General features: G+C 41.1%; 2 protein-coding genes across 3 annotated transcripts in view; one reads left to right on the top strand and one right to left on the bottom strand.

The window, feature by feature from the left end:
* dock1 (dedicator of cytokinesis 1) overlaps positions 1 to 22,108 on the bottom strand; it is a 167,794-nt gene that overhangs the window by 70,218 nt on the left and 75,468 nt on the right.
* insyn2a (inhibitory synaptic factor 2A) overlaps positions 1 to 22,108 on the top strand; it is a 30,411-nt gene that overhangs the window by 4,468 nt on the left and 3,835 nt on the right. The window contains exons 2-3 of one of the 2 annotated variants that reach the window (XM_018699231.2): positions 6,235 to 7,471; positions 13,056 to 13,127. In XM_018699231.2, coding sequence (XP_018554747.1) covers positions 6,240 to 7,471; positions 13,056 to 13,127 — 1,304 coding nt within the window. In that variant the 5' untranslated portion in view covers positions 6,235 to 6,239. Of the gene's footprint in view, positions 1 to 5,879; positions 7,472 to 13,055; positions 13,128 to 22,108 lie in introns of those variants that run through there. The other variant, XM_018699232.2, reaches the window with a different exon arrangement.

Raw genomic sequence — 22,108 nt, 5'->3', positions numbered from 1 at the left:
AGGCTTCCAGGAACCCACCAGGGTTGCGGCCAACTAACCACACTGAGTAAGGAGCTAACAAATGCAATTCATTGGGGACAAAGTGAGTAAAAATAATAAGACTACAGTTCATGGATATGAAGTGCTACATGAGAGCAGCTGCAGACTGACGTACACTATACTGTGTTGTTTCATGTTAGCCATTACAAGCATTATATACAGGTATAATGTATAATGGAGGCTCAATGAGAGGCTGTTAGCCTGTATTAAGCCTTGAAACTGCAATATCTCATGCAGTCTTTTCCACACAGACATTTTATTTTATATGAGCTTCAAGTGCACAACTGAAGACAAAAAAAAAAAAGTGAAAAGCTATGTAATGCACAAATGGCTTTGCAATAAATGTGGTGCATATGGCAGGGACTTAACACGAGGACATTCTGAGTGCAGTGGATTAACAGCAAATCTATATTCATCCCGTCACAGCATCAGACCCCTGAACCTGAAACAGTTTTTGTAAATAGTCATTACTACTATGATGCAGAAAATACACTGTACAAATTTCCTGTAGAATCATAATAGTTAGTTTAATGTGTCAGAGATGCTGTGATTGTCACTGGGATTAAAATGTTCCTGGGTAAAAAAACCCTCTAGTCTACTGTTAACAGTTAGGAAATTTCATACTTCATTCTTGACAAATAATATGTTCCCTGTGCCATTTAGCCATTACTTGCAATACTACACGATAATTCTGGGCAAAATAGTTTAAATGGTGCTTGGCAACAGAGCAGTGGCCCGTGATGACTGAGCAACAATTACTAGAAAGACAATCCTTTAAAATCCTGTGATTTCCAGTGCCATTCCATCTTACCGCATTAAGCTACCATTAACTGACAAAGGATTTGCTGCATTTGGTGTTGGACTAATGCACTGGACTGCTGTTATCCCTCAACACTGACCTGTACAGTCAATCACTTGGCTATATATACCCTCTCATCACACCCTGAGAGCATGGGTGCACCCAAGCTTGCTCACACACTGCAGCCCAGAGACAGAAAACATATATATATATATATATATATATATTTTTTTTTTTTTTTTTTTTCTGTCAAAACTGTCAAATGACCTTACCACCACAATCTAAAGTAAACTACGAGCCTGCATATCTTTTCACTGCATAATCAGTGTGCTCTTAAGAGACAGATCAAAGACTTTGCAAAACACTACTAAGCCCCGTGTAATTATAAGTGTAAGCTGACGGAGGAGAGAAAAGAGGAAGACGAAACACAAGCAGATAAAGCTGGATTACAGTAGAGTTTGGAACTTCCATGACAGTGATGATACTGCCATACTTATTTGTTCGAGTAGCATCTGAGACCATGCTGAGCTGTAATGATGTAAAACTGCAGCGAGAAGAGCAGGGGAGCGGGGAGCAGGAATTTCAGGTAGCATAAGGGCAGACTTGAAGCCCACTTTGTCTTCAATTCAAAAAAGCGATGCTGGTTGCATATATTTCCCTGTGAATTTTATTCAGCAAAAAACACAGGTGTTCTATAGCTGCGAAATTAGAGAAGTCGAGGGCTTTAAAAAGTGGAGAGTACATACTCTACATAGCAAAAATTATTGCCAACGTTACTCCCACATTTGATTGTTCAACATCTCACTATGAAACTCTGGGCTCCTATAACACCCTCCACTTTGCTGAGAGGACTTTCCACAATAGTTTGCAACCCGGCTGCAGGGATTTGCTGCCATTCAGCCACAAGAGCATTAGTGAGGTTGGTCACTGATACTGGGTGATAAGGCCTGGCTCGCAGTCAGTGGTCCAGTTCATCCCAAACGTGTTGGAAGGGGTCGAGGTCAGGGATCCGTGCAGGCAAGTCAAGTTCACACAAAACTCACTTTGTGCGCAGGGCATTGTTATAGCTTAAAGAGGAAAAAGCCTTTCACAAACCACCACCACAAAGTTGGAGGCACAGTCTAAAATATTATTGTGTGCTATAGCATTAAGAGACACAAGATGACAATGCAGCATGTGGGGTCCCTGAACAGTTTGATAAGTACCATGTTCTATCCATTAGGTAGAGTTCCAGAGACTTCTAGAATGCCAAGGTGCACAGAAGCGTGTTGGTCTGACACCTTACTAAGACACTTTATGTTGGGTTTTTGCTTTAATTTGTCATCCATCTGTATGTGCCCATGTAGTGTATGACTAAACTGCCAGTCATGTAGCTATAACATAAACTGATCATTAACTGGGAAAAGAATTCATTGATGTAAAAGAAATAAAGAGTAAAAGAAAAGTTCTGTGAATCACCCCGTTAAATGCTAATACCAGAAAGGTTGTTTAGGCTGCTGCTGCTAATTGACATGTATAGCCATATTTCCAGCATTTAATCAATTCACTGGTTTCATGATGCATACTATATTAATGAATTTTCCCTTCGGTGGAGCAGAAGCGATAAAACAAAATTAGTCAGGCTCAAAGTTACGGTAAACAGTCAATCCCCAGGTTGAATCAGGACACTAAAATTTCCACCTTTAAAGATTTTACCCCCGGCAACCAAAGGTTCAATTAGGCAACTGTCATTTACAAAACCGCTGACTCATATGCGGTTGAAAATAATGCAAGTAATGGGGACCCAGTTTTAAATTCAAGGTGTATTGCATTAAATGAGCACATGCTCTGAGAATAAAGACGATTTCAATTACAGAATAATGAATTGCATTACTGCAGTAATCTTGACTGTCCTTGCAACACTCCAAAGCTTCAAAAAATGGCAGAATTAGCAGGGAACCTCTTCCCAAGAATCAGCCATACTCAACAGATTCTCATCATGGACAGAATTGCACTTGTATCCTTAGAAATAACCCAAATAATGACCCATAGTGCCAGTATGACAGCTGTGTGAGCTGTGCCGCTAAAACAAGGTCAGATGTGAACATGTCTGATGTGTTTTGCCATGCGCACATGACCCTGTAAGGTCTGTTTTTGGTCTGTCCTACTGGGTAGAAAATAGTGGGTCAGTTCACTTCACTTACTTACCCCTAAATTGAAAAAAAGAAGGATCAGAGCCACCCTAAAAAGGGGTAGTTGTCACAGCCTTGCATGATGAGTCATGCTGTTTATGCAAGAGGCCAGGGGTGGTGTTCCAGCCGGAGGTGAGATGTGAGTACTGCTACAATTGCCTGGGCCCGAACCCAATGGGTAACAAATCAGATATGTTGAGCCAGGGACACATCATTCAGCCTGCAGTGCTGACATGTCAAAAGGGATCAAATTTAAATGAGGATATGATACAATACCATGAAACTGCATGTATTGTAGAGCCTGTGCGTAGAGAAGGGAGAGTAAGTAGAAAGTAATGAGAAAACACTGTTGCTGTTTGTGCCGACAAACTACATTCACGTCTTAATATCTGACGATTAAGAACAGGGTTGGCATCTTGAATAGTAATCAGATATACTGTAATTTTGCACATATTGAATACAATGCTCAGTTCCAGCCCTTGCGACACAGATGCATCCACTGACTTCACATGGAGAAGAGATGTAAGGTAAATGTCTTATTCAAAATGTCACCCTTTGAACAAACACAGAGACTACACTGACAGTGATGGACAATGAGAGCTGAGCCATGCTGGTGAATACATAATAGTCACATGTTCAGAATCCGGGGGAAAAAAAAAATCTGTCTTTCTTCAACTGAAATGCTTCACATGCTGCACAGCCAGGGTAATAATTGGAAAATTAATGTATTGGATTGTGCTATATGCAACCCTGATTCATCCCCTTTACGTTGTTGTATGTCCATCTGCTTTCACAGCTCAATCAACCAAATGGCAAGGGGGTCAGGAGTCATTCAGTTATTATATACATACAGTACAATACCACTGATAACTACGTGCTGCTTTATTTCCAAGCTCCCCTGGCCTTTCTGTGTGCATAACTGCACTGACTGGGGCTGATTTTTTCTTGAGAACATGTTGTGAACATGTTGTATTTTGTCCACTTTTCACTTTCAGTGTACCTCCACAACACACACACATCACAGTATTGCTATAAGGATGGTAAAAAATTAAAATAACTATTGAGATATTGAGATTTTTCCTTTTGTGATACATTATTGATAAAATTCTTGCAGAAGTATTGTACTCTGATACAAGAATATATTTCCTAATGTTCTCTGTGTTGGGCTTGTAGACAGTTTCCACAAATACTGCATTGCACTGTGCTCCCTGGTCATTTGGTCGCATCAGTATTTTACCTGTCTGTTGAGAATCAAACAAATATCTGCCTGCGCAGCAGAAAGCTGCCATCTCCAACCTGTCTATATGGGCATGCTGTGCTGCTCGCAGTTGGTGGTTTCAGAGATGTTACTTGGAAATGATTGGACAGATTCAGGGGAGGACTGTCAATCTGTCACATTGCGGTTCATTTGCCTTTAATGGCTTTTTAAGTTTCAAACATGAGTTTCTTTTATGGGGGGGGAAAAAAAAAAAAAAAAAACTTTTGCTGACTGTTTAAAGATGACAGGATCTTTACAGAAAGAGTCACAATACCCATGAGATATTTGGTATCTGGCAACAAGCAAAGATATTATTCACAGCAAAATGGTCTTGATTTCTCACGCTCAGTGTGCAAACTTGCACGAGAACTATGTATACACAAGAACTTCATAATCTTGGGAATGCTTTTACTTGTGATATGAAGGGTTTTATTCATATATTCATGCTAAGAAAATGTTACTTTGTTTTTGGTAGGCAGATTGCCAGAGCATCTTTTGCAGAAAAATGACTTCATGATTATGCCAACATGAATTTTGCTGTATTTACAAATAGTACAGAGTATAAAAGGGGCTATTAATGAGACTGTTATGTCAGATCACAGATAAGATAGGTGGCTGTCTTACTCTACCAGAGCCAGAGATCCAGCATGCTACAATTTAATAATACAGAGCCAGGGTGATAATGTGATACAGAAGACAGTGAGACAAAATGTCCATTGTATAGCTCCCAGGTAAGTAAACAGACAGGTTGGAAATAGGAAGTCATTCCCTGTTGACAGAGAGCAGTCATGGCAGATAACCCGAGAAGGATAATTGTCCTATCTGATTCAGCACCTATATGAGTGTGTGGAGTGTTTGCTTATTGTAAATCAGCGGGCAGGAGGAGAATTATATTTCTGTCAGGGCCTCAGAGGCAAATTGATGCCGCTACCATACTTGTGGTAAAGAGGAAAGGTAATTCATTATCTCTGCTTAGGATGTTTCTCCTGAGGGGGTTGTTTTACAGTTTTCGGACAAAAGTTTGTCTGCTTTGCAGGTATCGTCCACATTTTTTGCTGCATTTTCTCTTATCTGTGCTCATTTAGAGAATGGAAAATGAACAGACAGCACACTCGCATATGCTGAGGGAGAGCAAATGTACCACCAAATATTCCTTTTTTTACTTAATTATGAACTGTGAGTGAGAAAGGTCAGACAGTGAAGAGTCATGTTGAACCCAATGAACCATGGAAATAAACTGCTGACCTAAGGCACAAGTCGTAGTAAAGTCTACAGTGTATATGATACTGTGTATTTGAATGTGTGAGAATGTGTATGATTTTTTTGAAGTGTAGTGACTGATAGCCACTACAGAAGCTCCCAAACAAACTGTTAAATAAACACTCATCAATTTAGAGAGTGGGAGAGGAGAAGGAAGAGGAACTGGTAGTGAAAGATTTACTTTTACTGGCTATAATAAACAAATAAAAATGATTGGTTTCACAGAGAGGATGATTAAATGCATCATGGAAATCTGATGAGAGTATTTTTTAGGGCATGCTAAAACCATAAACCTTATAGTTTTTCCAGTAAGTAAACAGAAGAATTGGCAAGAATAAAAGACCAAAGCAAAATGGCGACAAAAACAAATTTAATCACCACACCTTTAGTCTCCAATGCACAGAAACTATATTCAATGTCAACCTCAATTATTCTTGTTATATACTATTATCATGGGAAGAGACTTCATTTATATGAAAAATCTGCTCATTTAAAATTTGTATTTGTTATGCTTCTTGGCATGCATAATGACAAGTGTCTGATAAAAGCACTTTTTAATAATATTCATTAATAATTGCACAAGTTCCTCCTCTCTCCCTAAGCTAAGGCAGCATGTGTGTTCTATTGAGTGGGTTGTAAGGCAAGGTTCGTTGTCTTAGCCAATCATTACCAATCAGTAACGCAACATCTTTCTCCATACCTCTCAGGAAACATGGTGAGCAAGGAGGGTGGCAAATGCATGCTCACCAACTCAGAGTCTGACTCGGAGGCAGCGCCCTTGCCCTCCACCTCACTGGCGCTGGAGGTGAAGTATTCCCTGGAAGCCAGTCGACAGGTGCGGAAGCGAAACAAGGCCCTGCAAGTGCGTTTCAAGGATATCTGTGAGGCACAGAACGAGCAAAGGGAGGCAGAGTTGCAGGCAGCGGGGAAAGGTGGCAAGCCGATTTCATACAAGGTGGCGTACCGCAAGTACATGACCGTCCCTGCTCGCAGATCCATCCCAAACGTCACAAGGAGCACAGGCGTGCAGACATCCCCTGACCTGAAGAAACGCTATCAGACCTTTCCCTTTGAGCGCAAAAAAGGCCACACCTTTAAAGACATGGCGGCCGTGGAAACTTATAAAGGTCAGAATAACGGTTTTGTCATGGAGGTGAAGCAGTCCAAGGCTGCTGTGCAGGGTTTAGATGAGGAGGAGGAGGAGGGAGCCTGCGGGGGGAGTGGAGTCCGGAGGACCAGGGCTCTGCTCCATACTAATGAGTGCATTGCCACAGTGGAGCAGCACACTGCACCTGATGGCCTGTGCTCTGACGCTCTGCTGCTCAGTTGCTCTGCAGACACAGACTGCCCTGCAGACACATCGAGAGGAAGTGGAGCCGGAGCACAGGCAGAGTACCAGCTCTGCAGTGTCCCGTCCAAAGCCAGGACAGGATTACAACACAGGGAGGCCGATACAGACCGCTCGGCCAAGAGGCAGCTGCTCAATCTGGAGGAGGGCTCGTCCCGAACCCTGCCGGACAGGGCCTCCAAGGTTACAGGCCCCATCGCCTGGAACTCCCTTACACAGGTGGAGTGCCTGGACAGTCCATCTGTGCGGAGCAAGCGGAAGAAGGGCCTGCAGCTCAACGGGCTGCAGAGTGAGACGTTACCACGTGCCGGTGGAGGCTGTACAACACAGGCACAGTGCCACACGGGACAGTTATCTGCTCGGCCTCTAAGGGGCATGGAGGAGCCTCTGTCACCCTGCAGAGGTGGTGTGGCCGGTGGGGCACCGCCCGACCAAACACAGGAGGCCTGTAAGCAAATAGTGCCTATGAATCAGGACAGGGATGTTAAAGCACAGCTCCAGGCCATGGAAAATCTCATCAGCTCCAGCCAAGAGACCATTAAAGTGCTGCTGGGGGTCATCCAGGAACTGGAGAAAGGGGAGGCCCACAGAGAGGGGTAAGACATCTCATATTCATCTTATAACTTGTGTTTTACACTGCCAACTTTACCAACTTTTTCTCTACTAACACCAATTCCAATACCTCAACACAGGGATCCTGCCAAGTACCACTGCAACACCAATACTCTCTTTCCCCCAAATTTAAAATCTGTACAGCTCACTGCATGGAAGACATTGGTATCATTTTCATGTAAGGTAACGCATAATGCAAGAGATCGCTGTGGCACTAAAAACTGTCCTAAAGCTGCCCACCATGACTAAACTCACTGAAGAGCGCAGAATTTTATAATGACATTGATAATACTGTAAGGGCAGTATCAATGCTGATACTGATCCAGTGAAGCATACTTGTTACAAATCTACAAATCGTGATTGAGAAAAAAACAGGAAACATCAGAGAGACAGACCACATTCATGATTCCGCATGTACAGGAAAAGTACCCTCTTGATGTGTCACATTATTTCCAGATCTTCGGGACAGGCTTGTATGTGTGACAGCTGCTCAGCAGAGCCTTGACTGAACCACCCAAAGAGTGTCAAAAAAAGAGATCACAGTGGCATGTAGCTGGGACGATGTGGCTTTCACCTGGATGTGCCCTGCAGTGCTATTACAGCACAAAGTCCTTTTTATGATGATTTCCCTCCAGATATGGCGGAGCTGCTGCGGAACGTATTTAGACAAATCACCTCATTCAATTTACAGAAACTGCTTTGAATGAAACTAGTTCAACCACTGAAAACGTTAGCATGCGTAGTGTATGTGCAAGATCAATATTAGCGGCACTGCATTCTGTATGAGCGAGTAGTTTTCTTTAGAATTACTGCGGGTCAAATTTTGTTTCAATATTTGAAGTAAGTAATCATTCTAAAGAGGAAATTAAACTACACACTGAGATTTTTAAGTTCTTTTATTGATTAAAAAAAAAATACTAAACTAGACATTTAACAACAGGTCTTATCCAGCTGCACACCATAATGTTTATCTAGTAAGTCCAAGGCCTTTGAAAAAGCCATGGCCTGTGAAAAAGCCATTTACTGTCCAATAGATACTGATTATATACAAAAGGGCTGCAGATATCATCTAGCCTGCTGAAATAGAGGATTGTCTATCCAAAGGGATGAGGCAAACAAAATGGCCAATTTGTTGACTGAATTGCTGGGGCTCGCCACTCAGATCCCTATCTGTTTTGACCAGCACTGTGGTGGCTGAGGTACGGAGTGAGAAAATCCATATAATCATCATCATACCAACCTAGTTCAAAACCTGTGAGGATTACACATGCATACACGGTTGTCAAACATATAACCAAGGAGCACACAAGTACAAATCCTGTATATGTGTATGAGAGCAACTCTCAATATCAACTTGAAAGAATGATAAGGTATAACTCTTATTCAACAAGGATTGAACAAGAAACAGATCTTTCAACAGTTTGAGTTTACACTATCTGAAAAGACAATTTTCCTGCTTCAATCTCACACAAGGCAGCCTTAATCTCCTTATCACCAAACTCATAAAGGTGTGTTGTGACTAAAAGTGAAAAAAAGTAAGTGGACATGTGGTGCAGCAAGGGGAGCCATCTTCTATGTGTTGCAAAGCACATCTGGCTTATCAGATGTGTCTAAAGTGGCAGGTGGGGAAGAAGAGGAGAGGAGAGGAGAGGAGAGGATTTGTAAATGAAAATTACTAGTTAGTACTATTTAATGGTGCCATCTGGTCACATACATAAATAAACAATCACAATGTGTTTCCATACATTAATTACAGAAGCCTGCATTTAGTTTAAGTCAGTGAGCAGTATAAGCCCCTTGTAATCCATCTGAGCCCAACTGAACCTCTACATCCCCAAACAAGCCCAGTCGTCTTCTGTACGTATTTCCAATTCCCAAAGTTGGATTTCTAGTGAGCCAAGCAAAAATTCTAATGCCGCTTTAGTCACACTACATTAGCTTCATACTCCCTTACATAAATGTCACTGACAAAACAAATAGGAGTGCCCACAGGCTATAGGTGAATTGTGAGTGAAATTACATCTGATCCATAACTGCTTATGTTATATGACATTCATCTTTCATGGAAGAAAATGCAACGCACTGAGCATTTATCACCACACATGTTTTCATGACATGCTGCTCAGACACAAATTGAAATTCCGTGGCTAATGTGCTGAGACTGAGAAAAAAAAACTCGTCACACATAACACAGACACATATGTTGAAAAGAAAAAAGAAATTTTAAGTAAGCTTTGATACTCTAAATAAAGAGGAGTGTAATCTTCCATTGATCTCAGCTGAAATTCAAATCGCCTGAGATCAAAGACATTTCGACTAGAGACTGTCCATAATAATGATCCTTAAATTTTCATTTTTATTTCTCCACTATTCTGCTGATCTATGTGACCTCAGGAAGAAGGCAAGAAGTATGTGGAATGGAAAAAGAGGGAGAAAGAGAAGGAGGATTGAGTTGCAAAGTGGGAGGAACCACTGGTCCCTGAAGTAATTTTTACCACTATAAATTGCCATTTTAAATGAAACCTCAGTCAATTTTTATGGTGTAGATTTGCAAATCCAAGCTTCAGCAACTTCATACTGTTTTGTCATTGCAATTGAGGATAAACCATCACACCTTAGTTGCTCACTTCATCCAAAAACAAGAAAGAATCCTAAACTGAGCTAATGTAACTGCTAAAACAGAATTTCCTATTTGAAAAAAGAATTTCTACATGAAATGCTCAGTTGTATTCATAGCAGACTTCTGCCCAAAAGTGTTTATGCACAAAGACTGAGAGTTTATCAAAGATCTAACATGGTCACTCATCTTTTGTGCTGATGATCAAACTGGGATAGTTAAATGCCTATCCAAGAATTGGAAGTACCACAAACGCAAGATGCAGAAAATAAGCAGGTCCTCCAGACTGAAAATACACAAAACAACTCTCTTTTTGCTGCTCAACAAGGATGGAGACAGTTTATCAGGAAGAGTAAGGCTTCATCTCTCTTGGTTATTGTAGTATTAGAACTTTCTGGATTATATGAGAAGCTCTTACCAGGCTGTTGCAAAAAAAGCAGTTAAGAGCCCATTGATTTGCCCAATGTCCCCACACACCATGCACTCAATCACACACACACACACACACACACACACACACACATATCCCCCAAATACAATCCTGCCCAGGGCATACAACACAGTGTGAAGAATGTGATGTGGTCCTAGAGTACATCATTGGTTGCATCCAACTGAACAAAGCTAATTTTGCTGTATCATCAGCTAGTGTTGGCAGGCCAGACCCAATTAATCATACTCCTGGGGACTTGTTGCTAGTCTGTCTATTAACACTGTGTATGTGTGCATGTTTTTATGCCTTTGGACTCCCACCCACTCAGTAACCTTTGGGAGAGCTCACCTAGTAGCACAAAAGAGGGAGGGTGTATAAATATACTGTTAATGGCACTTTTGGCTTCATTCTCCCCAGGGAGGCCTGCCGGAATTAGCTCTGCTCTCTTATTTTCTCTTATCAACTCAGTGTGAGAGAGGGGTGGGGAGGAATGAGAGATGTGGGGGAGAAAGATCTAGACAGCATGGGGGCGAGAGATAGAGAGAATAAGGGTGAGTTGTTCAAAGGATGTGATCCAGTTGCCTGTGTGTACCCTGCTTATTGATGGGCTCATGAGTGGAGGTAGCTGTGACCTTCACCAATGCACTGTCACCCCCTCTCCTAATGGCAATTATAATTAATTCAAGCTGCAAACTTCAACTAAACTTCTCCCCATTACCTCATCCTGCTACAGCCTTAAATAACAATATTGATATCAACACCTCTAATATACCTGTCAGAGCATATAGCACAGGAAGGAGTAGATAAGACGGGGAAATTTATGATAGCGGTTTAATTTTTATTGGTGCCGCACCTTATGGGCAGTGTGACAAGAGTCCCTGAGAGAGAACTGAAAAATGTCTCTGCTTCTGCAAAGACGAGACAGAAACTAAATGTGAAAGTTAGCACATAAACTTCAAAGAGAAGAAACGAGTGGCTTTTGCAGCCTTGAGAAACCCCAATTTATGACAGTGACAGTTTGTCACACAGTCGGTTCACCCAAATTATGAAAAAACAATCAAACCAAAAATTATTTCCCCTCTTGCCCCTGGTGGCATCTAACCACTATGATTTCTACCTTGATGACAATACAATGGAGTTTCATATGTAAAATTCAACAGTGACATCTCTCTCCAGGTACAGCACCTCCCCACTGCTCTGGATAACACTAGGAACAGTTTTTTTCAGTTTTCACACTGAGGTCTGTGTTCATTCTTTTTAATGTAGTCTGTCATTGCTGTGAGCGTGATTAATGGAATTCCACTGACTTTGATTAAAATGGGACAAAGGCAGAAACATATCTCAAAAACCAAAACTACCAACTCCTCATTGCAATTAACTCAGTGCCACAGGTTTCAAACCACTCTACAGAGGTGATTCTTGAGACACTGGTAAATTTATCACAGTAAGACAAAGACAAAAAGCAAATATTTGGGACACCTACAAATGATTCCATCAAATTAAAAGCGTCTTAAGTAGGAGGATGGTTGTATTTGGTAGGAGTAGGCCTATGTGTGACTCCATATAACCACTTGACTGTGATGGACAGTGGTTGAGGAAGGATACTACCTGGTCAGTAACATCTACAAAAAGCCTAACATCTGTACTGGGTTTACAAGATTGCTTTCTATTGATGCAGCAGTGCAGGTCATAACCATAAAAAAACAACCAACAAAGGATTTCCATCTTGTCCATGTCATCGGTGAAGTGAGTCCACAGTGTGTCCATTGTAATAGGTAATTAATGACAAGGAGAAACACTAACTGTCAATCAATATACTCATTCCCACAAGCTAATCCAATAAGAAAGCCATTGAGTCTTTGAAGCATGTAACCAAATAGTTCCATTCAGGACCATCAACTGGTCTTAAGCTGCCCCTTGAGAAATAGGGATCCATAATGGGAACTTGGTTCATGACAATATTTCATGTCAGAGACAACTGATGATAGAACAATATACAGACACACAGGATGTAATATAAAGGGATACTGATGGCTTTGAATATTACTTCGGTGAATCAATATCACAGTGAAATTTAGATGGGCTGACTGTGCAAAGCCAAAGAGCTGCTGTTCTAAAGAAAACTGTCAAATTGTATTGGCTTATAGAATCCATTTCATGTCCAATTTTTATTACTTCCATGAAAAACTTCTGTAATGTAATTGGTAATGTAAAGAAATGTAACAACCCAAATAAATCCTTGATGAAAACTATCTTGCAGTGCAGCCCAGAAACTCATCCTGTGTACCACTTTGCCTTATCTGACCTCCGATCAGTCAACCACCGCTAATGGCCAACACAGTGCTCTTTCTGCCCTGGCTGCCGGACACAGGCCACTCAGGAGGGCAGCGTGACTCCTCATCACCCTCATTTACTTCGGCCCTACTAACGAGGGATGACAAACAAGATGAGAAAGGAAGGTGTGAGGGAGCAGCTTAACAAGTCCTGTAATTACTCATTCAAACTCTTATCTTCCCTGCAGACTCTCCTATCGAACCGGACAGGACACAGCCAACTGTGACACATGCCGGAACAGCGCATGCATTATTTACAGGTTAGTGGCCATTCCTCTTCAAAGACACAATGATCCAAATGTGCCCTGTCCTTTCTCCCCTCAAGGAGAAAAGGAAAAGGGATGGGAGAAAGGAGGGGAGGGGGCAGGGGATGCAAGAAAAATGTGGATGCTGTTAATGAGCACATAGGGACGGGTGGCATTTACACAACACGCTCTCACTGAATCTATACATCTTTCTCTGACTCTCTTATTGTCACATCACACCCCTTTATTCACTGAAGGGTGCTTAGCAGGTGGTGGGTTAGCTAGACTTTTGAGACAAAAGGGCACATGGTTGAAAAGAGAGAGGGTACATACTGTGGAGTTAGTGAGCACGGGGCAATGAAAGGTGAAATTAATTACGGTCCAAACATCACAAAATATCATCACTGTGTGCTGTTGCCAAGCCAACTGAGCCTCTCCATACTTTCAAAATCACTTTAATTTATTTGACAACCAGTACAGACATGACTCCTGAGTCATTAGTCTACTAGGGTACATGGGTGTCTCCTTATGAAGGTATGTGTGTGTATGCATGCATTTTGTTGCTTCTGTGAATGAATGCGTTGTATGTAACTACGTGAAACAATAGTGACACAGCAGTTGATTAAGGACTGGATGAGTTATTTAGATAATTTAAAGTGCAAACGTGCTACAGTTTGTATTTCAGCATCAAAGAAATATTTTGTAGTTAGTTTGTGGTCTGTCTCATCCAGAGGTTGGAACTTTACAACATTAGAAATAATCAAAACCATTAGAAAAAGTGTGATTTCTTCTTTCAAACTTCCAAAAATTAAATAAAGCTTTGTCTTATACGGTTACAAAACCAGCTGTTACACTGAAACACAAATTCTCTACAAAACTGTCTGAAATAATTTCAAGCACTAAAGAACTATGGTCACGCTAAATACCGCTGTGAGGCTGTGCTTTGGCAGAGTGGTGCTTTGAGCTAAATGCTAATGTCAGTTACTGTTTTAGTTTGGCCTGTTTGATGAGAATGTCATTCATTTTAGCAAGTATTGGACAAATTACCATTTTGGCCTGATGATGGTTCAGTCACGAGATCACCAAAGTCATTAGAATTCATCCCTTAAGGACCTTGTATATCTGTAGCAAATTTCATAGTAATCCATCCAATAGTTGTCAAGAAATCTCACTCCGCACTGAAAAATGAGAACCTCATGAAGGCACTAAAAAAAAAAGTCAGGGGGCTAAAGTCATACAAAACATTCTCTGGGACACATGAATGTTTGTACAAAGTTTCATGGAAAACCATCCAGTAGTTGTTGAGACATTTCAGTCTGGGCTTAGGTGGTGAAGCAACTGACAGACCAACATTGCCATCCATAGAGCCAGTCAATACCAAGGCTGAGGTTCATGAAAATCAATTAAAATTAATCACATAACAAAAATAACCATTGGTTATTGCCCTAATGTGCAGGGTCTGCTTAAAATTCACAGTCTGTGGCCTTGACCTATGACAGAGCCTTGCAGGTCCTGATACCTCTGTCATACCTGAACCTTCCTCTTTGATACGCAATGAGACCGACAGTCTGCAGGCCCCATGAGGGATCTTTGCTCACAGTTAGAGTTGCATGTCACAACCTGTATGTAAATATGTGTATAGGTGTCAGGCTGTTTTTCAGTTTGGTGCCTAGAAAAAACATGATTCCAACAGTCAAAAAGAACAAGGGGAAAAGGGGGAAAAGATTAGAAAGAAAAAGAGATTTAAAGAGTAGGAGGGTGAGAGTCGATCAATAAAACTGTTTTTAGTGGACACTGCTGTTCCACTCAGTCGGCATTTCGCCTCTGAAGAGCCATTTAAATCATTTTCTATCTACTGCTCTCAATAACTGATAAGCCTCTGGACAAACTTCAAATGGCTCCTGAAAATGAAGGAGCGGGGCACAGCTCTGTTCCCTCTGATGTTTGAGCTGAGGAAGGTGGATCGTGTCGTAAAGTGGAGTGTGTTTAAATCGCGGCAGGTCCCCTCCGCATATAGCCTCAGGGCGGACAACAAGAACCGTGGCTTTTACAACAATTCACTGTCGGCAAGATGAAGTGAAGTGAGCTGAGTTATCTCAAATGATGTGAAGGACACTGGAAGGGCGCAGAATGGCTTGGGAGGAATTAAGAGGCGATAGGCTTGGGTTAAAGAATGGTTGAAACAGGACAGACTGCTGCGATAGGAGCTCGTCTGGTATTATAAATTAGTCAGCTCAATGTTTAATGCGCACTGTGTGTGATTTGGTCCTGTGGAAGGGAAGACCCTGGTCCCTCTGGCCTACCTATCCTCAAATCTACACTCTGCCTGCCTGAGTAAAGACCAACTGTGCTTGCCCAGCTGTGCCAGCCTCTGCAGACTCTAGAGACATTCGCTAACCATCCCCCCAGATCTGTGAGCACAAACTGCAGTGTGATAACACATTTAAATTTTAAAAATATGAGCAATTCCATTCTGAGGCCTCTTTTTGTCAAGATATTCTTGGCAGCTCAGATTGTACCTACACTGTGTGTTGGGAAAGGTGTTTCATTTATATCTCCATGACCTGAAATCCCAATGAGGGTTTAAAATATGCAAAATGCTGGCTGCAATGAAAGCTATGATTAAGTGCACCCATTTGAATATGAGCCAATTACACATACGTGTCAGTGAGTTGTCCAACACATCTGTCTTATCTAAAATTTTCTAACCTGAAATTCCTCCCAGAGAAACTGACTGAATGTTAGATTACATATCACAGACAAAGTGATTTCATATTTGTCTCTTGACTTGGTTGGTGCTGATCATGCGCACACAATGACAACGATTTTCAAACAGCCGCTATATTAACATCCAAACTCCACATTTGGCTCCCTAGATCTGCCACAATCAATTGAAACGCTTCATCTGTGGAAGAAGAGCAGAAAAACAGAAACTCAACAGAAAACAGAAGGCTCATTTTTGATAAACCTTACCGGCACCTGGCAGGGTTTCAACTTGATAAAGGGCAGAAATTTCTAAGTGAGATGTTTGAAATCTGTTAAATTAACCTGAGTTCTCCTTTAAGAAACTCGCTTGGCATGTTAAATTGTGTTGATTGGACACAGAATCAAATATAGCAGTTGTATTCACACAGGCAGGAGGATTAAATGGCAATCTAATTACTTAGATCTCCATGAAAACAACCTCTCTGGAGGTGGAAGAACACAGGATAGGAAGCAGAGCCATGAAGGAACACACTGTACGTGGGAAGAATAGCTGTCTATGATATCTATTAGGATTTGTTTTTTTGTTTTTTTCCAGAATATGTCCATATCTTCGTGCCAGGGCCAAACCCCTAACTCTTGTGTTTATGATGAAGCTGGTCTCGTGGCCGGAGTGGACATATGGGTCCATAAATCATTTTAACACAGGCCGGTAAGGAGCCAGCCATGCACTCTTCAGCATAATCAATTTATCCAAGAGTATATGGCATCATCTCAGAGCCCATCCTTAGCATAACAACAGCACCAGATCAATATGGTGCTGTAGTCTATGGGTATGGACTTCAAAAAGAATACACAAGCTGCTGTGGTCTCTCGTCCTTGTCTGGTCCCACTTTCCTCATTCTGAACCATCTTGAACTCGGTCTCTTTTTCTTTCATCCTCCCTCAGTAACTTTCTCTCTCCATCTCACTCTTTATCCAGAATATGTTATCACCTCCTAACAGCTAACACTGTGTGTTCAAATGAACTTGGGGATTCAGTGCTTAATACAATGTGCATGACATTGAAACAGAACAGGAGAGAAAGGGATGAAAAGATTATTGCAATTCATTCCATCTTGCCAGGTGATGTAATATCTGTTTCCGTGAAAGGTGGACAGAGGGGAGGAATGGAAAAAAAAGAGAAAAGAAGTCAAGAGAAGAAGCATGAGAGACAAATGCAGAAAGAGGCTTGATGGGAAGAAAATGAGACAGACAGGATGGTGCAGAAAAGCTGTGTGATTTAAATGCATTTCCACTTATTTCAAAGACCGCAGGCATTAAGACATGATGCGTCTTGACGCAGAAACCTTGTAATCTCATTTTCCTCACATTGCATTTATACAGGCTAATGTGCTGATCAAACAGAGAGATAGATTTAAGTGGTTGTGATTAAGAAAGTCATTTGTGAAGGTCCCCACCACTGGATTACTATTGTTCACAATGAACTACAGTTATTTCCCATCTGTACGATTTTGTCATTAGCTTGCGTGTCATGCAATTAATTCAAAAAAAGGGAACAGCAGCTGATCATTAAACTACTTATCTGATGATAAAACATTCTTTGAATAACACTGTGCAGCCCAAATAGATAGTAAAAAAAATCAACAAAGGAATGGGTATTTAAAAGGAGGAAAAATCTCCAATCTATTGTGCGAGGCTATGAAAATCAATTAAGCGTTGCTAAAGGCTGAAGAGCTGATTACATTATAACATATGGAAATTACTGAGCAGCGAGGCTGTCCTACCGCACAACTCTGCTGGGGGAAGATATCTCTTTTTGTGCAGGCATAATGATGTTTTCCAACATGGTGGCAAGCTGGTTACCATAGCTACAAGAGTGATCCTCGGTAGGACAGACAGTGTGAAGGGACAGTGAGGACAGTCAGAAAAATCACATTCACACCCGGCAAAGATAAAGGAACAAAAAGGAAGGCAGGGTGAGAATGTGAGACAGGGAGAAAGAGAGAGGATGATGGAGACAACAAGCGATGAACACTCACAGATGTTTAAAGTGGGGTAAAGGGCAGGTGAGAGGTGGGCATGGCAGCGAATGTGTTGAAGTAAGAGGTTAGACGTGGAATGAGTTTCTTTTTTTCGTGTATGCACACTTTTTGGAGCGCAGGAACATGACGGGGAAAAAGTAGTGAGAGAGTGAGAGGGAGACAAAGCAAGGCTGAGAACAAGTGGAGGAGAGAGGTTAAAGACTGACAAGGTCCAAAGTGCCTTCTTCAATTTGTTCCGATCCAACAGCCCACTCAGGGGAGTGGCAGCTAGGGGACAAGAAAATGCCAACAACGCTTCACTTTTTGCTTTCAGCAAAAAATCTAAATGTGGAGTGACGCAGCAGGGCCTGTGACAGTTTCATGAGGAGATGCTGATAACTGGGCCGGGTAGAGACTAATAAATCTTTCATTAAAAGGCCTTTTGAGTATGTTTCAAAGATGAGATGATTATCTTTTCACTCTGCTTTTTTTTTTTTTCTTCAAATGAACTTTTTTTTCCTTTTCAGTGACATTTACGTTTCCTTGCTTTGCTGTTCCCAAGCTGCAAGGCCACTTTACCTCTATTCTGTATGATTCTCCTGGTGGATTGAAAGCTGTGTTTTTGATAAGAGTGGCAGAATTAGCTAAGGAGCAGATTCAGCTTCACAAAGGCTAAGATTGACAGCTACCAGGATGTTGTGTTCTAAGCATCATGAAACTATAGGTTGCTCAATTATGTATGCTGAAGATCCTTGAGAGTGTGTGGGTAAGGATTTAGTCTGACTACAATACAGCTACAGAGCTTTAATAAGCCTGGTGCGTGAATAATGATTTACAGCATAATTTGACATTACATACATGGTTATCAGGTGAGATAAGTGGTGTAAGCAGTGCATGAACACGTGTCATGGGAGGAATGGAAACATTTAGACAAGGTTTTCCTTCATATATAAACTGAGATGTAGCAACAGGGTTCCTGCATGTGAGCTCAGATGTCAGTGTGATCTTTTATCTTTTGAAAATCGTGCCATGACATTTATGTTTGACTGGACAGTGAGGCGTGCAATCTGACAACATGGGAAACATGGCATGAGAGGGAAGGATTGACAAGCAACAAAGGTCGGGGCACAGATTAAAACCTGAAATGTTCGCAATGTTGTCTGAACCATTTATTCCAGACTGTTCTCAAAGGTTAATCCCTGGTCACTGCCAAGATCTATTAAATATTTGGATCTACAGCTGAACCTGAACACATCACTGCTACAGAGTTGTACCCAACGTGTCATAAATAGAGACTGTACATGTCAGAAAACACTGCCTTTCGCTGACTGTCCTCTCTAAATAGCAGAGGTGGAAGCGTGATGTTGTTATACTGTCACAAAAACCGAATGGACTGTTAATGCAAAACAGTGTGACTCAAACAGGAGACAACAATTTTTGCCCACTATCCTCTCAGCTTTCAGCGTTGACTTCTCTTAACCATGACAGTGATATTTCTTGAACCTTACACAAGGAGCACTAATGCATATGTGGGGAAAAAACGTTGTATAAAGGTCCTGTGGGAGCTGTGAAAGATGGGATAAATTTCCACTTGATGCAGCATCGGCCGGGACTGAAGACTACAAGTTTGAAAATAAAAGAAATTTGGCGTTGCAGAGTTAGAAAGACATGAGCTTACCAGACCTTTGTGGCCCACTCCTCATCCCAGCTCGATTGATCTCTGCTGGTTTTGCTGCATTAACTTTTCTTTTCTTTTTTTTGTAACGGTATTGAGTGCTACAATGTTACAGGAATTCAATGCTACAATCAATACTATTTAGCCACATGGGTGGCAGAGCAGAAAAGATTCACACAGGTTTGACGGTGGGACATATGGACAGCACTGACTACTGACTTTTTTGCATAAATCTATGTGGCTATCAACTCATTAACAGTAGGCATTATTATGTGTACACTACAGATTTTTCTTTCTTTATTTATTATGATATTTGATATAATACTTTCAAGTATCACTGACATTAAGAGCTGAGAGGGATACAAGTGCACATCAATATCTACTTTAAGTTAGATAAGTGAGTAATAAGTAAGTAAGATAGACAGGTAATCCTAAAATAATAAAAGTAAAGGTATAATAAGCCTCCCCTTATTGGAGAAGCACACGCACGCAAACCTTAACAGGCAAAGACCTGAACAGAGCAAGGACTGTGAACTTAAATGCACTGAAAATGTTCAGAATATTCTCAGAGCATGTATTGAAAAAAATGTCTAACGTCTACTTTTTTTTTTTTTTTTAATCTGGTTAAATGGCTGTGTGTCCAAGCAGGGCAATAACCTGTAGAACTGGATGCACAGCAACAACAGTCTCAGCAGTATTAGAGGCTTACACTGTAGAGCAGAGAAAATCCTATCATTGCTATCCTGTATCTGTGTGCGTTTGTGTGTGTGTTACGGGTGCATGTGCGTGACATATCCCACACAAAATGGCACACCATTAAACTATAGACCTTCGCCAAAAATTCCCAAAAATGGTAGAGAGATCTGTCTCTTGGTGACTTCACACAGTATTAATTGAAGGTTTTTTAAAAGATGAAAAGGAGACAATGAAATACTCAGCACACTGCTTCACCAGTGACACCACCACACATCACTTCATTACACTTTGACAAACATCACAGAATTCTTTGATGCTGCCTTACTGTGGTTATTTGAGCTGCAAGAGCCCGTTAATTTTGCAGCCCACGAATTTCATTTAATATGTGAGCTTGAGTTGACTTCAGAAAACATCATAATCTTATTATACATCATGAGCCCCAGGGCTGTGTTCACACACATACTTCAGTTCCCTTGGGCCTGACCAAAGGAGGGAAAAAAAAAAAAAAAACTGGTATCAAAGTGCTTTTATAGAACATTGCAAGGCAAATAAAATCAACAGTGAGAGAGTGTCAACAAAAGGAATCAGTAAATGTAAGACACTGAAAAGTAATAAAATTCAAAACAGACTGGAGCCAGGATAAATGATAAAAGATCAGGTAAAAGCACGTTTATAGTGGAAGGTTTCTAGAAGGAATTTAAAGATTGATTTAGGCAGACTCTTAAAGGGCCAACTCTGACCGCTACTGCTCAGTCACCTTTCAAAATAAGGCGGCTTTTTGGAAATGAGAGAAGCATATTGGCAGGTGTAAAGACACATTTGGGGGTGTACAGCAGGCAAGGAGGCCTCAACTGTAGTCTGTAGCTAATTCACTTGTGATAAGTGAAATCTTAAAATCAATTCTAAATTCAATTGGAGAAAGCAGTAATATGGTCTCTTTCCCTGGCATCTGCTAAAGTCCTGGCTGCTGGATTGTGGACCAAATGTATGCCAGAAACACTTTGAGTAGTTTGAGTAAAGAGAGCTGCGGCAGTCTAGATGAAATGACGTTCCGGTATGAATTATTGTTCCTTTTCTAGTTCCTTTTAAAGCAAATATTTCATTTTGGACATTTCACTGAGCAGAACAAGATAATTTAGGACAAACCTCTTAACCTGTGGACCAAAAGGTAATTCAGAGCAAGACAAAACGCAGACATTCCCAGTGCAGCACTTACCATTTGGTTTAAGGTCTGCAGGGTTTTTCCCAAGTTTAGCAATGACTTAAAGCAGATTAACAAATGATTCATTCTTGCCTTTTAGTTATAGTCTGTTTTAGGTCTGCACATACTTACAAATCTAGTCACAAATGAAATGGAAAATTCCAGTCACAACATGACCCCTCCCTTTATACATCCCAGATGTGTTTCTTTAGTTGTTTCACCGATAGCATTCTCATCAATCCTACATGACAGAGTCTGTTCACAACGTGCCAGACTCATCCCAACTTGTATGCGCTGATATACACATGCAACCGTCTCCAACTTGCATCTACACACACAAACTTGTGACATTACGCAAACTGAAGTGGATTTATACCAGTGTAATTAACAGCCAGTGATTTATTGCTAATAGCTGCAGTGCTCTTGGCCCCATGTAAAGGCCTGAGTCAAACAAATGCAAAGTGCTGAGTGTCTGGTTCAGCACCCAACGTTCATTTGAGTCACTGTCAGACACCCACATTTATGTCTGTTCTGTTCAAATCAATGCCAGAATAATCAATGTACGTAATAAAAACAGTCTAATTTACTGTGATTTTAGATCCCTAGCCTCTGGAAATTGTTATCAGGCTGTGCCTTAAGAAGCCACAGACAGAATAATCTGCACCTACAGCTCACCTGGATTGCTAATCGCTATCAA

The sequence above is a fragment of the Lates calcarifer genome, linkage group LG23, assembly GCF_001640805.2.
Source record: "Lates calcarifer isolate ASB-BC8 linkage group LG23, TLL_Latcal_v3, whole genome shotgun sequence".
Lineage (NCBI taxonomy): Eukaryota > Metazoa > Chordata > Actinopteri > Centropomidae > Lates > Lates calcarifer.
This window is presented reverse-complemented; position numbering and strand designations above follow the sequence as displayed.